This window comes from Corapipo altera, unplaced genomic scaffold, assembly GCF_003945725.1.
Source record: "Corapipo altera isolate COAL_440 unplaced genomic scaffold, ASM394572v1 22b, whole genome shotgun sequence".
NCBI classification, from domain to species: Eukaryota; Metazoa; Chordata; class Aves; order Passeriformes; family Pipridae; genus Corapipo; species Corapipo altera.
Genome location: NW_020884876.1, coordinates 2,571,913 through 2,586,810, shown reverse-complemented (window position 1 = coordinate 2,586,810; position 14,898 = coordinate 2,571,913). Strand labels below are relative to the sequence as shown.

General features: G+C 39.7%; 1 protein-coding gene across 3 annotated transcripts in view; it reads right to left on the bottom strand.

Annotated features, from left to right (window-relative positions):
- Positions 1-1,315: 1,315 nt before the first annotated feature.
- PDGFRA (platelet derived growth factor receptor alpha) overlaps positions 1,316-14,898 on the bottom strand; it is a 34,569-nt gene continuing 20,986 nt past the window's right edge. For all 3 annotated transcript variants that reach the window (XM_027635822.1, XM_027635821.1, XM_027635823.1), the window contains exons 13-23: positions 14,006-14,110; positions 13,215-13,325; positions 12,716-12,869; positions 11,461-11,627; positions 10,183-10,298; positions 9,488-9,610; positions 8,774-8,885; positions 6,862-6,961; positions 6,639-6,744; positions 5,693-5,928; positions 1,316-4,690 (exon numbers count right to left, since the gene is read on the bottom strand). In XM_027635822.1, the coding sequence (XP_027491623.1) occupies positions 4,543-4,690; positions 5,693-5,928; positions 6,639-6,744; positions 6,862-6,961; positions 8,774-8,885; positions 9,488-9,610; positions 10,183-10,298; positions 11,461-11,627; positions 12,716-12,869; positions 13,215-13,325; positions 14,006-14,110 (1,478 nt within the window). In that variant the 3' untranslated portion in view covers positions 1,316-4,542. The remainder of the gene's footprint in view (positions 4,691-5,692; positions 5,929-6,638; positions 6,745-6,861; positions 6,962-8,773; positions 8,886-9,487; positions 9,611-10,182; positions 10,299-11,460; positions 11,628-12,715; positions 12,870-13,214; positions 13,326-14,005; positions 14,111-14,898) is intronic.

The window sequence follows — 14,898 nt, the reverse complement described above, 5'->3', positions numbered from 1 at the left end:
GTCAGACAGCCAGTCTGGGGTTATCAGTGGAGCAAGGGCTAAGCTTTCGTGCAAAACTAATCTACTTCAGTAAGAGAGTGAGAAACTCGCTATCCATGCTCCCCAGCATGGACAGACATATTCACAGTCACATACACAGCCATATCCTACACATGGGAGAATGCACCCAACTCCATAAAGAGGAAGAAGGGGATGGAGAACTGAATCTAAGATTTGTACACAGAGAGTACCTCTATACTCTCTTGCACAGGGAGAGATTTCAGTACCCCCACCCTTTACCCCACATAGCAGGAAAAATGAATACATCAGTCCTCATGTTTCACACAGCTGCTGAACTTCAGGAAGAGCAGGTGCACAGCTGAGCAGGATGTAAGGTCACAAGCACTGCCATGACTCTTTCCCGACCCCCTGGGGTGGCAGGAAGTGTCGTGTGACCAGGCAGTGTTACAAGATAAAGGCTCCTCTTCAGCAAGACACAAAGGAGAGACAACCTACTCTAACCCTCACCTAAGACAAAGGCCAAGGATGCTGCACCGCATTTGAATGAGGAGGGGTTTTCCTTTGTGAGGAAGTGGTGAAGGAGGGGAAGAGGTTAGATGGAGCGTTCATTTCCCAGCATGTTTTAAGAACAGTGACCACCCGATGGACAGAAAGTTGATAACTGGTCTATTCACAGGGCTTTCCCACAGCCAGCCTTGCCTGGCTCCCACTGGCAAACCATGCAGGAAGTGTAGCCAGTGCAGGAAGTGCAGCTGTCAAGTTTAACTCTGATTTCAGGTTGAAATCTTACAAATCTTTTCAAATTTACATTCAGTTACATCCACTGTGTAAAATTTATTACTGTGGCAGCACAGAACCATAGGACAAATCTGGTTTGATTCATAAAGGAAGTGAGTTCAGCATAGGTTTAAAAAACCCTGCAGCCAGAGGCGTTTCCTGAGTGTGTGCAGACCAGTAGGCATCAAACCCTTCAGCACACCTGGTGCCGAGGCCAAAAAGGATTTCATCTTGTGTGGGGAACCCAGTGCCCATCTCAGGGCACATGTTCTGCTCTAGGCAGCAGTCACTGGAGCATCACACCTGCTGTGATTTGGGAGAAAAAATGACTCGCTATAGATGTCACTTGCTACCCAGGTCATTTGCTGCCAGCACTTCCCCACTATGCCCACTGGAAGGGCTCAAAGACCTGCTCATCATTGCTGCCTGATGGCTTTGCAGAGGACTCAATTAACCAAAAACCTCTTAAAGGAAAAAACTCTGAGCAAGACTGATTCTTTATAACCATTTTTCAGTAAGTGCATATAGACCCCTCACATATCCTTAAATTATATATCATTTATTGAAATATAGAGATCTTAATTTACAAGAGTTTTTCAAAGACAAAATATCAACAGGGGCATTTTTGAAATACATTTTGTGCCTACCATCACTCAGGCCAGTTTACCTTCCTCAAACATTTCACAACAGCCATCATTTTGGAAACACTTCCTTTTTTATTATTCTAAAATATACCTTTTGGACATTCAAAGTGCAACAGTTAACGTGCCTGTGGAATATATCACAGTAAAAAAAATATAAACAAAGGCAGTGATATAGCTGTCATAAATGTTTTGGCAGTATTCTAGAAGTCTATATAAAAATACTTATATACATATTGATGTATAACATCACCATATCTCACGTCCTTCATCATGTAATAGGACCATTTTGTACAAGTTTCAGACCATGCCATAAAGGAATTGGTTGGCCATTCCAAATGAAAAGCTGCATTTCATAGGCTAACACTGATTGTCGTTATACAATTACTGTAGAAGAAGTTTTGGGAATACATCTCCAGCGGCTTCTCAAAAATTAAGCCATAAGAAAAAATGTCTATAATACTGATAATATTGTAAAATCAAACAATTCATCCTCTCACACTTCTTTCTCTCTGGTAAATTCCCTCTCTTCCTCTGCTTCTCATTCCAGTTTCCAGGCCAGCTCGTCTGATTCCAAGCCTGCAGTGAGCTGGCTTTGACTAGACCCCTGCCACAGATGCAGTTCATCTTCACAATACCCATGACAAGATGGAGAACTAACATTACCATGGACCAGAAAGTGAGCCAGCTCTGGTTCACATCCACCATCTGAGTCTAGCCTGAGATGCGCTGTGAGATACAGAATGAAACTGGTGGGGAAAAGGCAAGACTGCGTGAAAATGTCCTTAGATTCCAGTAATCGATATAAAAAAATGTGCTAGGGCTGATTTTCAAACCCCGAAGAACACTAGGCCATGTGCAAAAATGCAGGTGAAATTGCTTGCCTAATTTGAATGTGCAGATATAATGACTACACATGCAAATTAAGGCACATGTGGTCTCAATTGGTCATTCAGATATCTGGGATGTCCATAGACAATTTGTGTTTCCTCAATTTGTAGTTCATAACTGGAGGGAGACCTTACATCATCTCACCAGTCCTGACTATATCAAGAGTCTTGTGTTTCACAGTTGTCCCCATACAGAGCTCAGTGACGTGTTTGCCTAAAGCATGGCTCCCAGGAGGACACTTGGTCTTGATTTGTTGAATACAAGAAATAGAGAATGCACCATCATTCACAGTTCTTTCTGATTGTCAGTTTCCATCAGGATTGAAAATGTGGGGGCTCGCTTCAGGTCCTGTTTTCACATCTGCTGTAGTTTGTACATGGCCTCAGCCTGGTGACAGTTTGAAACCCATACTCAGAATTATTTGCTCGTGTGGCATTCCACCCTGTAACATTGGCAATATTACATTTGCTTTCATTTAACCCACAACTGTCCACAACAAGTGAAACCAAGGGAACTTGTGGAGCTTTTCACAGGGCCATTTGAAGTTAAACTGTAGTTTAACATGCAGCATGTTCTGTCAGTCGCTGCTGGTCCGTCTTTCACACTTCCTAGGAAAATACTGCAAGACAGGAATGAGTTTACACCACATTTGCATTGGTTATGTCATGACAGAGGCTGGGCACATCCTAGGAGGTGCTCCTCACACTGAATTAAGGCAAAGTTTGAAAGGATGGGGCCTTTTGCAGTGAGGTACCTTTTTTCACATGTAAGTCTTCCAAGGCATCATAACTCAATAACACAGTGTACAGTGATAGCAGTAATCATAATACTTTGTTCATATAAGTGGCATCAAAAAACAAGAATTGCAGGCTGAGAACAGGCTTGTTTTCATACACGTTCCTCCAAAATATACTCTTGGAAGTAATTACCTTTTGTAGTTACAGTCTGCTTTCTGTTCCTGTTTAAACCTGAAAACTAAGAAAAGAATATTTGCTGCAGAATTATTTCTGCTTATTTAACTTGAGTTCCAGGCTGGGAGAGATATCTTAGTTCAAATATCAAATAAATTCTTCACAGCTAACCCCAGGATAAGATTTCTTTTGAGTACCCATGAAACATTGATAATGGGATATTGCTGGTGGTTTATCATAATCTTCTATTCTCCAGAATCTTGAAAAGCTGATATAATTTTTTTTCAATTTAAATTTTTAGAACTTCAATCAGAGGACAATTAAATGCTTCTAGTACATGTGATTAGAAAAGCTACTCAGCTTATGAAAGAAAACAAAAACTTAACTTTTTTCTCCATGTTAAAGTAGTTTTAGCTAACCAGAACAATTACCATACTGTATAGATTAAAAAAAAAAAAATTGTATCATAAAAATTTTCAGGTGATAATTTTCTCCCCTGCACTTCAAAAAGCTTTTTGAAACTGTGCTTTTACTGAAGGACAATGAATAGTAAAATATACATTTAGTGTTACTGAAAACAGTAGTAGTATTATCTTGAAAACAGCTACCTTCTAGAGTTAATAAAGACTTACTAGGTTTCTAACACCTATTATAGACTGACTTTTAATTATTATTATTATTATCATTATTATTATTATGATTGTTATTCCCCTTTAGTTGCATTAACGGTTAAAAGTAACATGTTTTGTAGTACCAGTCAGTCCCTCATGGTTTTAGACCTTTTTGGCCCAAAAGTGGTTTTCGCATGTTCTTTAATTCACATGGTAGTTCAACAGCAGCTGACATTGAAATTGAGAGAGGAAGTACACAGAATTCATGAGTGATCTCTTCTAAAATCCATGACATATGTTCAATGTGCACCCCAAAAGATCCTTGAGTAGACAGTTATTTACATAATTACACTGGTGAAATATTGCTGCAGTGGAAATTTGATCCATCAAAGTCATATGAATGCCCTTGAAACACAAAATTGGTCTGTTTGTGGCCTTTCCCTTCGTCCCCCTACCAGTTCGAATGGCAAACAAAACTGAGATTCCACTGAAGTACTGCAAGAAGCAACACTAAAAAAATCCATCTTCAACATGTCTCTTTCATTCATACTCAGGCTGATTCCTCTGCTCATTACTGGGAGTTCCTCTGTACAAATCCACCTCCTCTTTACATCCTTGATGTTTCAATAAAGTGGTTTTCTCTGTAGACCAGAAGTCTGTAGATGACAAGTCAAGCTTCCCCCTATGCACAGCTGGAAGACGTCCACGGGGTTACAGGAAACTGTCCTCCACCAGGTCTGAGGAGTCAATTCCAATGTCATCCATCATGTCAATGTCCTCAATGGTCTCATCCTCTCTCTTGATGAAGGTAGAGCTACTGGAACCGGTTTCAATGGCACTTTCTTCAGATGTCTGTGAACTGGAAGAGACAAATATCTCAGAGATAAGATATGTAGTAAATGTGGCAGAACTGAACACTACCTCCCAGATGCTTTCTGACCCATGGTGCAACCTGGTGACTATGACCACCAGTTTCTTAGGTCATGACATATCTTGTATATCATTAGTGAAACACCTTGGAATTCAAAGGAGCAGTTGTTCGTATGTTCCTCCAAACACTTTCAGTCAGAGACTTGTTAGAGAAACAGTTTTATGATAGTGCTGTGACAATGGGTCACTTAGGCAAATCTAGGGAGGTCAGGTGAAAATAAGATGGCAATAACAGAGAGATGTAATAGATCCTAATCTGGATAGTTCTTCTTAGAGACTTCGTTCTTCCCCCTCTTGAATATTGCACAAAAATATATTAAAAAAAAAAGCTTCTAGGTTGGTAATTCTATAAACTATTAATTAAGTGCTGAATTAAACCTTGGCCATTCACAGTTAGGATCACACAATGTTGTGTTATAGTGGAATTGGTCATGCAAACTGACAAGAGAGAAGTAAAAAGTCCTGGATACCCTGCTGTCATAGAAAACTATACTATAGAAGATATTCAAAACTTCTCCCAAATTTTTGAACTGGTCTCATGCAGGACAAATCAATCCTTTGAGAGCACATATGAAGCTCCAAGATGTTGAGCTGCGGAGGCAAGATGTGTTGCAAAATATACCCACAGAGCCACAAGACAGGCACTGTGTCTTGGCCAAGCTAGTAAGGGAGTCCCAGAGACACACAGGAGCACCCTACTAGCAGTCCCCTTCCCCTGGCAATCATGTTGCCAGAGGAAAATTATATTTTTCCCATTGAAAACGCTGTGGCCAGTCATACTACCATATTTACATGGGACTCCCCAAAAGGTGTTTTCAACAGAGCTAAGAAAATGATTTGCAGAGTAGGATGCTGAAGAATGTTAATGGAGATTGCCAAACATGACCCCAGATGGTGACGATGGGCTACAGGATCTGTAAACTGCACCTACCTGTGTCTGTTTCTTTTGCCAAGCTCATCTTCAGAAACGGGGTCAATGTCAGGCAGGGGGATGATGTATCCACTGTCAGCACTCAGCCTCTGCTCGTCAAAACCACTCTCCCTGTCCTTTAGCTTGTCTTCATTCTTGTAGGTGACACCAATGTAAGCATTGTCACAGTCCCCTCTCATGCGTGTGACAGCTGGGTGATCACTTTTCAGGAAGTCCAAGTGAATCTTCTCATAGCTCTGAAAATATTCATTTCAAACACCTCATTAGTAGCTATTCACTGAGGCTGCCTTTCTTCAGATGTGCACCTGTGATTTGCTAGCCCAGCAAATATTCTGCCCTATGAGCCGTTGACACTGGATGGAGAAGCCCAGCATCTTCAATTACTTTGAAGGGAGAAGTGACACGTAAGTTTCGGATGATGCGAGAGCAAATGTAGTTGCACAAAGCAGACTAGTAAATGTGAAAGAAGGGTAGGGAGAGGGAGAAGGGAGTTAAGGTAGGTGGGAAAATGAAACACTGAATGATGGGGCAGGAAGAACGTGCCCAGAGCTATCAGAAGTATGGGGGAAAACTTGATGGTGTAAGGGTACAAAGACAGAGACAGGGAGCTTATACACATGGGCCAAGTAGTCCCTTTTTTAGAATTATTTTGCTGCCTAGAAAATCCCATGAAAATATATAAAACCAATTCTCCAGTAGAAAAATTGAGTTGGTAGGATTTCATTAAGAATGGAGAGTTCTGCTTCCCAGTCAGTACTGCAGAACTGCTTCTCTCAGTAAGCTCGAATGAAGAAACCAAACATGCAGTGTCCCCATCCTAATCACGTAATTCAAGTAGGTTAGAATGTGCCAGTTCGGTGCTAATGGCTCTTGTCGCTGGAACAACACTTATAATTCCCTCTGGAACAGTATAGAGAAAACACAGAGAAAATTACAGACAACAAACCTTTTTGTACTCTCCAGGCAACAAGTTCTCCACAATTTCGCTCAAATGATAGAAAGAAGGTCTTTTCTCTGGTTCACTGTTCCAGCACTTCACCATGATCTCATACCTGCAGATTAGATGGAAACCAATTTATCCAACTGGTAAAGGAACATGAGTGACCAAACAGAAACTAAAGCCAAATCTGGAGGCTGGCCAGGTGTGGAAAAGCCAAGTGCACACATACACTTCATTGGTAGCATGGTCAGGTTTGGCCATTCGGTATCCGCTCTTGATCTTATTGTAGAAAGTAGAATCGACCATCATGCCAGGATATGGTGTGCCACCTGCAGATAAAAGAGAATTAAAAGTACTACTCTGTACTTGACTATCCATGCAAAGTTTCCAAATACTGTCTTGCTGTTCATGTCAAAAAGTGCTAACGCCATAAATTGACATGGCATTGAAATGGTTCTTTCTCAGTCAATGTTTCGCTTCAGAACTACCATCTTGATGACATTAAGTCCCAAGGTGAAACATTGGCTGGGAAAGATTGAAGTAGGTACTACTTAGAAAAAAATACCTTTGAAGTGTTTATAGAATGTATTGGCTACAGAGATCAGATGATCCCTGTCATCAGCCATCATTTGGCATATCTGAGGCCATGACTCTGCCTTGCCACTGAATTTCTGTGAGATCTTAGCCAGTACACTTGCTCTGTTTGGTATGATTGCCTTTGGCACCTGTACGACAGCTGAGAGTGACGTGGCCTGAGTTACACACCCCATCCTGGCTTTGAGGGTGAAGCCTCAGTGTGAGTAAGTCCCCTCTATACCCAAGTGGTCCCACCTGGGCAGCTGGCTTTAGAACAACAGCTAACATGTCAGGTGCATGGATTGTTCAAAAGTTTGGACTTGGCCCCTGAGCTGACACAGTTAACTGATAATTTGGACCTGCAGCACACAGGAATCATTGCACTCATGCTCGATTGATGCTGAAGTGAAAAAAGGGTCATTCGAGCAGAAGTCAGCATGATAGTAAGATGTCAAAATTGACCTTGTTAACAAACACTGCTGAGGATATATTTTGCTTTCCAAGAAAGAAAACTTTCTCAGACAGAGGAGCCATACTATACTATTACCCCAGAAACCTCAGCCCTTTCAAAAGAAGGATTTTCACTTAAAACTGGGCTTCAGAACCTTCTTTACAGGGCAGTGAAGTATAGGTGTGCTTCAGTTCCTGAGCAATGGCACTCACATGCCTCACAGGTATTCTGGAAAATGGATATTAACGGGATCCTGTGATGCCCAGAGATTACAGTCATCGATACCATAAACAGTGTTGCAACTGTTGTTTTCTGAGAAGCAGCTATGTGACAACTTATTCTAGAAAATAACATTAGGCTTAAGGTTGCCACGAGGCAGCAGTAGTAACCATACAGGCACAATTAATTCTGCTGACAGTAAATCTGGGCAACACACACTTGCTGAAGCAGCCCAGTCACCTGTCCATGTGGCTAACTAATGAGGCTGAGGAAAGAGCCAGGCTGTTCCCAGACGGGAACTGTACATTGTCTGTAACTGCTGTATATTGTCATAACCACTTTACACTGCCATAAACCAACCATGTGAACAGTGCTGACCTGGAAATGAGAAATCAGTGTCCCAGAAGATTGATATTTATTTTCATTCCATAATGAGACTAAGACATGCTCTTGTGAAACATATATGAAGAGACTGTTTCAAACCAGCCACTAAGCTGGGCTGCAGCCCAGGCACCCCACAGCAAGGGAGAAACATGTTGCTCCTCATATTAGTTAGAAAATCAGTCCTGGTACATCGCATCAATACTTTTGCATAAAAGATTTTCAATCAGTTTTTCAATTTTCTAGAAAAAGTAAAAAAAAAAAGTATCTTGGGAAAAAAAAAACAACAACCAAAAAAAACCCCAAACAAACAAACAAACAAAAAAACAAATAGAACTTTGGGAGAGTATGGACATTTCACTTCACACTGGAATCTGAAACCCCATACAGAAGAACAACAAACGGTGGATTTCACACGTGCATTTTTACTGTAGAATTTTAAATACTTCATGTAGGACAGTTTGAACTGAAAAATCTTAATCACTAAACATAGGAAAAAATTCACTGTGCATACCAAGAGAAAATATTTCCCACAGCAGAATGCCATAAGACCAGACATCACTTAATGTTGTGTATAGGTTGTCAAAAATGCTTTCAGGTGCCATCCATTTTACTGGGAGGAAAGTCTATAACAAAAAGAAAGAAACCCAAAACCACACAGATTAGTCATTAAAGAAATGCTTACCATTCCAACTGTTATTTGATAGCCAGGAATAACCTTTCTCTATAAGAAAAGTTGTGTTAACCTGATTAGTGTTTATTTTTCATGTCATTTAACACAGAGATACCAGGATTATAAGCAAGCTGCTCCCAACAAAAACTAATTAAGACATAACTGTATTCATTTTATCACTAGCAAATGACCAGGCTGATTAAAAGAATGATGCAAAATCCAGCACTGCTGAACTAGATCTGATACGTCATTGTTTGATATGTCACTACTCTTTCCATATCATACTGTCAGTTCCTTAATAATTTATGCAGTCACAAAACTTGCCAGTTTAAAAAAGTACTGTGAAGTACTGAATGCAGCCAAGTACTTTTTGGCTTTAAAATGGAGTTAAAAAATTTACAGGAATTAATGAACTGAAGAAAAATTGTTCTGAGGAGCATTCATCCCAATGGTCAATTAGTGTAAGCAACACTGAATGGCAAGAACATGAAACAGCATTTAAAACTGACACTTCTCATTTCAGTTAAAGCAGAGCTTTACTGATTAAGTACATACGCTGCCCTTGGAGACATAATTGGAATCATGCATGATGTCTCTAGCCAGCCCAAAGTCACAGATCTTCACAATTTTTCCTTGAGCCAGGAGGACATTACGAGCTGCCAAGTCACGGTGCACACACTGTATGGAGAGAAATAAAGTTGTTCAAGGACATGCTAATTCCATGAGGACCATTTCCCTTACAAAGATCCCTGAGAAGGGGTTGATCTTCTGGGCACAGTCTTAACAAGACCTTCTACTGAACAAGTGCCTGTATTCCTTGAGAATAGGGACAGGTAGGTATCGGCCCACAGAACTAGTGAGGTCTTATGCAGATAGATTGTAGTGGGGAGGAGACCAAAGTGATGGCATCCTTTCCCATTCTACCCATCATGTACTAATGATATGTCTATGTTTCTGACCATGCTGGTCTGTTGCTGTACAGACCCTTCACCCAGACCCTGCCTTGATTCTCCACCATCTCTGACACTGACTCCACTAATGTCACAGGCTGCAGCAGGAGAAGAGGACTGATTGCTGCTTTGATTTTTCCCACCATGGTGATCTCTGTTTCCAGGTAAATGAGAAATCTGCCTACACCTCCTCCAAAAAGAATATTTTATTGTGTCAAGTCTTCAAAACATAAATTGAAACCCAGAAAAAAAGACATTTTTACACTTTCTTCCATTTTACTTACTTTTTTACTTACTTACATTTTTAGAAGCCAAGAATTCCATTCCCCGTGCAACTTGGTAGGTGAAGCTCAGCAAATCCAGTAGGCTGAGTCCCTCTGAGCCATCATCCGAAAGAAGGTTTTTGACTTCTGATTCTACTGAAAAGAAGAGAAAAACGTGTTTGTGCTGTGGAGTGTGAAAGTATCATCCATCTTCCCCTACCTATCATGATTCTGAGCTGATGATTTTAGTAGAGTACCATGACCAAAACAGTCTTTTCATAATAACTAACGACTTTTAATGTCTTCATCAGTCGCTAGCACATGTTGCATTCTTAAAAACATGGAGTATAAAATAGAGGGTTTGAGTTTTCTCCTGTCTATAATTTTGTCCCTGGGAGCTGTAGGAAAAAGTGAAGTTAAAAAGGCTCACTGTAATGTTACACAGGTTGTTTACTCGGTGTGTAGTACAAAACATTCATTTAGAGGTGTTGCCTTCGTTAAGTTTTTGTGCATGCATGTACATTATTATCCATTTGCTTTTGCTGAACACTGTTATGTTTCCCAGCAAGTATTCACTGGGACTAATCCAATACCAACAAAAAAGTTCAGGAATTCTATGGCAACAGTTCTTATTTCTTTTATGAAAGATGTCAGCAAAAAACCAGTCAAAATTCAGTGATTCATTTACTCTGACTGTCCTAGAGCACAACATGGGTACATGTCTGCCGTGTAAATCTGGGACTGGATATGATTCAGTTTCCGAGGCCTAGAGGCAGAAGTGACAGTGCCTATTTTTAAAACAAAGCATATTTGGTTTCTGAGAACAGGGGTGGGGAACGAGATGCATTCATTATATTCATTACATAATCCAGGAAAGTGTTTAGGAGTGTTCTGTGTTTGTTTAAGTGTCAGTTAATGTAAAATGTAAGTGGAAACAGAGCAATATAAATTACTATTATTATTGACCATTGCTATTGCTCAAAATCTTGCAAACTACAAGACTGACAAAATCACTGCCTCCAGAGAGTGCCTACAGCCCTGTTGCAGAGCATTCAGAACAGAAGCAAATACACAACTGGACCCCTTCTGCTCCAGCAACATGCACTCCTATCCCCAGAGCATAACAAAAGAATAAAAGCATAAGCTTTTAGCTTATACCTCATGCTCACACACTTGCTGAACAGAGCTGAGCAGTTTACATCTATTTAGAAGGCCAAAATAAGATGTGTGTTTATACAATATGCATTTATATTAATGCATTTATATTAATGCATTTATGTTAATGATATATGCAGAAGAGACAGTTCTACGTTACCTGACATGGATTTTTTCTTATATGAAGCAGGTCTATCATACACAGATCTCTGAATATCAGAGTATTTAGATCCCTCCTTTCTTTCCAGCATAGGCACATACTGAGTGGTATCAGCTTGTTTCATGTCCATGTATTCTCCAGTGTTTTCAAATGATAATATCACATAACTGAAATTGGAAAAAAATATAGGTGTATCAGCTAGTATTTCCTGCATATCTAATAGTTCTCTTATGGTGTACAATTGTATTGCTGTGAGATATAAGAACTGGCTTCTTGATAGGGAATAGATAAAGATCATGTATTATAACATAACCATGTATCATGTATGTAATACAACCATCACCTATTAGTACATGTTACTGTGCATCACTGTAGTTAAACACAAGCTTTTTTCAATAGTCAGGTATGTAAACATGTATTGCCTTAGTTCCCAAAATCCCACTGAGCTCAAGTATCACTACCTATGGCTTTTAGTTCAAGGTATTCCAAATTATAAATGTCATTTATCCATCCAGACAGTTTGCGTCAAATCCAGTCTTGCTGAACAAACCCATGTCCAGATGCACAGTCCTGTTTGTACACAGCTACCAAGTCAGTTGATCTATTTGTCTGAGTGATTTTTGGAATGAATATCTCTCCGCCTTCTAAATCCTGGCTAATTTTATGGCACTGCATTGTTGCTGAACGAATGATGACAAGCTTCCTCCACCATCATCTGGGAAAATGCTGTGGGGTGTACAGTGACAATAAGGAAGCTATTGAGACTGGCTAAGCCATTGGTAGATAAAGGAGAGTACTTGAGCTTGGAGAACAAGCTCTGCCAGTCTGGTAGAAGGGAAGGAGTTTTAAACAGTGGAAATTTCCCAAGAAGGGAAACAAGAAAACAGGTAGATGCACTTTACTTTTAAACTTGGGTGGGTAGAGACAGGTTTTTTTACAGAAAGAAAAAAAAACCTGAACACTGGGCTGTGATTTATTAATGAAGGTCTTATTTGGGATGTCAGAATGTTTATGGAGAACCCATGGTGGTCCTTGGACTGCAGGCATCTCTACATGCAGGAAACATGAAACTAGGACACATGTCAGGGAGACTGAACAAAAAGTTAAAACCTTTCCAAACCTAAGAAACTTGATAAATAAAAGTCTAATGAGAAAAAATAGGGAGAACTTTAAACCAGTGGATGAGAGAAACGGAGTGTTAGTAACGACATTTCCTTAAGTCACAAGTCGCTTTTTTTTTTCCTTTTTTTCACACCTTCTTGTGCTTTCATCAGCTGGGTTCATCCCAAAGATATCCAGATCTTTCTTTGGCTTCTCTGGGTGTCGGTTCAGGAAATTGTCCCTGTTCTTATGCAGGTAGTTCACCAAATCACCATAAAAGCAGTATTCAGTAATGATGTAAATAGGACCTGTTAGAATAAAGCATAATTATGTATTGATGAGTGGGGTCTTTGAAAAACAAACCCAGAAAACTCTACAGAAACAAACAAAAAAGGCTCCAAAAGTAGTAGAAAATAGACTATAAAACATAAAAATTATTGTGAGTTAATAAATTTTACCTACTAAGTTATGACTGCAACTATTACCAAATAACAATCAGGTTTGTGAAACCTATATTTGTTTATATTTATTGTTAAATCCTTTACGTGAAATCTGTATGCTTCTTAAACAGTGAATGATGACCCTACAGGAAACCTTTGTCAGCCAAACTTTCCTGATTTTGTAAAAACCTTTATTTTGTCAGCCAAACCCACCTGATTTTGTACAAGCTCCAAGCAGATTCACAATATTCAGGTGGGGGCCAAGATGTGTCATTATCTTCAGTTCAGACATGAGTGCCTGTTTTTCACTGGATCTAGCTGTAGCTGTTGAAAAAACACAGAAATTGCCTTTTTCAAATAACAAATGATTTCTCCTTGCTTGCCTCGCTGGAGCACTGCTAGCATGGTTTCTCAGAGAAGACTATATAATTTACTTGATATGTGTCTTTCTTAAGATTTGGAGAGGAGTCACAAATAATTAACAAAGGACTCACTTGATGCACCTTCAATAGCTGACCCAGCCTTTTTTTTCCCTCTCCAGTGGTACAGTGGCAGAGAGGCACTCCACAAGCTGCTCATTTCAACACAAGCAAGCTTCCTGTGGTTCCTCCAGAATCACTGCATCAGATTCTCAGCTTTCATGAACTAGAAAATCTTCAGTGAACTTAAGATTCTTGCACAAGGTTTGCCTGCCTTCTTGTTGTGTAGCTGTCATTTGTTCACAAACATTCATGGTTATTTTATCTTTTTCAATATTTGCTGAGTTATTGTGGCTGCTCAGCTAAACCCAAACTTTGGATGTTTTCAGAAGCCTGAGTACTTTCTGTCTTGATATGCCATAAAGCAGCCTAAAGTATAATTTTAAATTTCAGTCATTCCGCCACTCATTTTCTACTTCAGATAAGAAGAATTAATTTATACACAAGGAAGGTTTGAATAACCCTGTGGAATATGCCCTACCTTGCCCATCCCCTAGCTTGGGAAACAGAACTCCAACAACTTACGTTTCAGCATTTTCACAGCTACTTTCATCACTGGTTGCGAACGACTCAATCCATATGCAGTCCCTTCAACTACTTTTCCAAATGCACCAGAACCAAGGATTCGACCTGAATACGGGGGAGAGCATTATTTATTTCAGAAAGGAACAGCAATTCAGCTCATTTCCTTCTGTCATTCCTCTATGAGTTGATTCTTGTGTGGAAAGAACAGATTCCCACAGCCAGATCACTGATATTATTGTTATTGATGTTGTTGTTAAGCAGGAAAAGCAGATCTAAAATGCTGTCATTAAGTACAATTCTTAAGAACAAGCAAGCAAATATCAGTAGCACACCTGCACCTGGAAGCTCAACTCATTCAAATTCATCTGTTCCTGTGCCCTGTCATCTTCACTTTATCCTCTCTAATTGTCCTAGACTTAAGTTGACCTCTTTGCCTCAGTCAGCACCTGAATACAATACAGTCATGTTCCTGACTTAAAAATCTGAATTGGATCCCTCAGCTGTAGTTTTGGTCTATTATATAATGCTGGATGCATCTAAACAGTAAGACAGACTAAAGCACATCAACAGCACATTCAGAAACAGACAAGTAGGGCCATTTCAGATCTGCAAGAAGCTGAAATGCATATTGAACACGTATGAGGGGAAACTTCCCTGAAATTTAATGTACGATTGTGTTTCATCTGCTGGAATAAATTGTACTGCAAATTTCCAAGTGTTATAAGGAAACAGCTAATGTTTATACACCCTTTACTCTTCTCACAAATCAATTTAGACAAAAATTTTAGATTATCATATCCTGTCTTCTAATACAGATACAGACTGCAGAAGAATTGTGTACAGGTTGATTGAGATTTTAGAGAAATATGAATAAACGTACTGTAAAACACTAT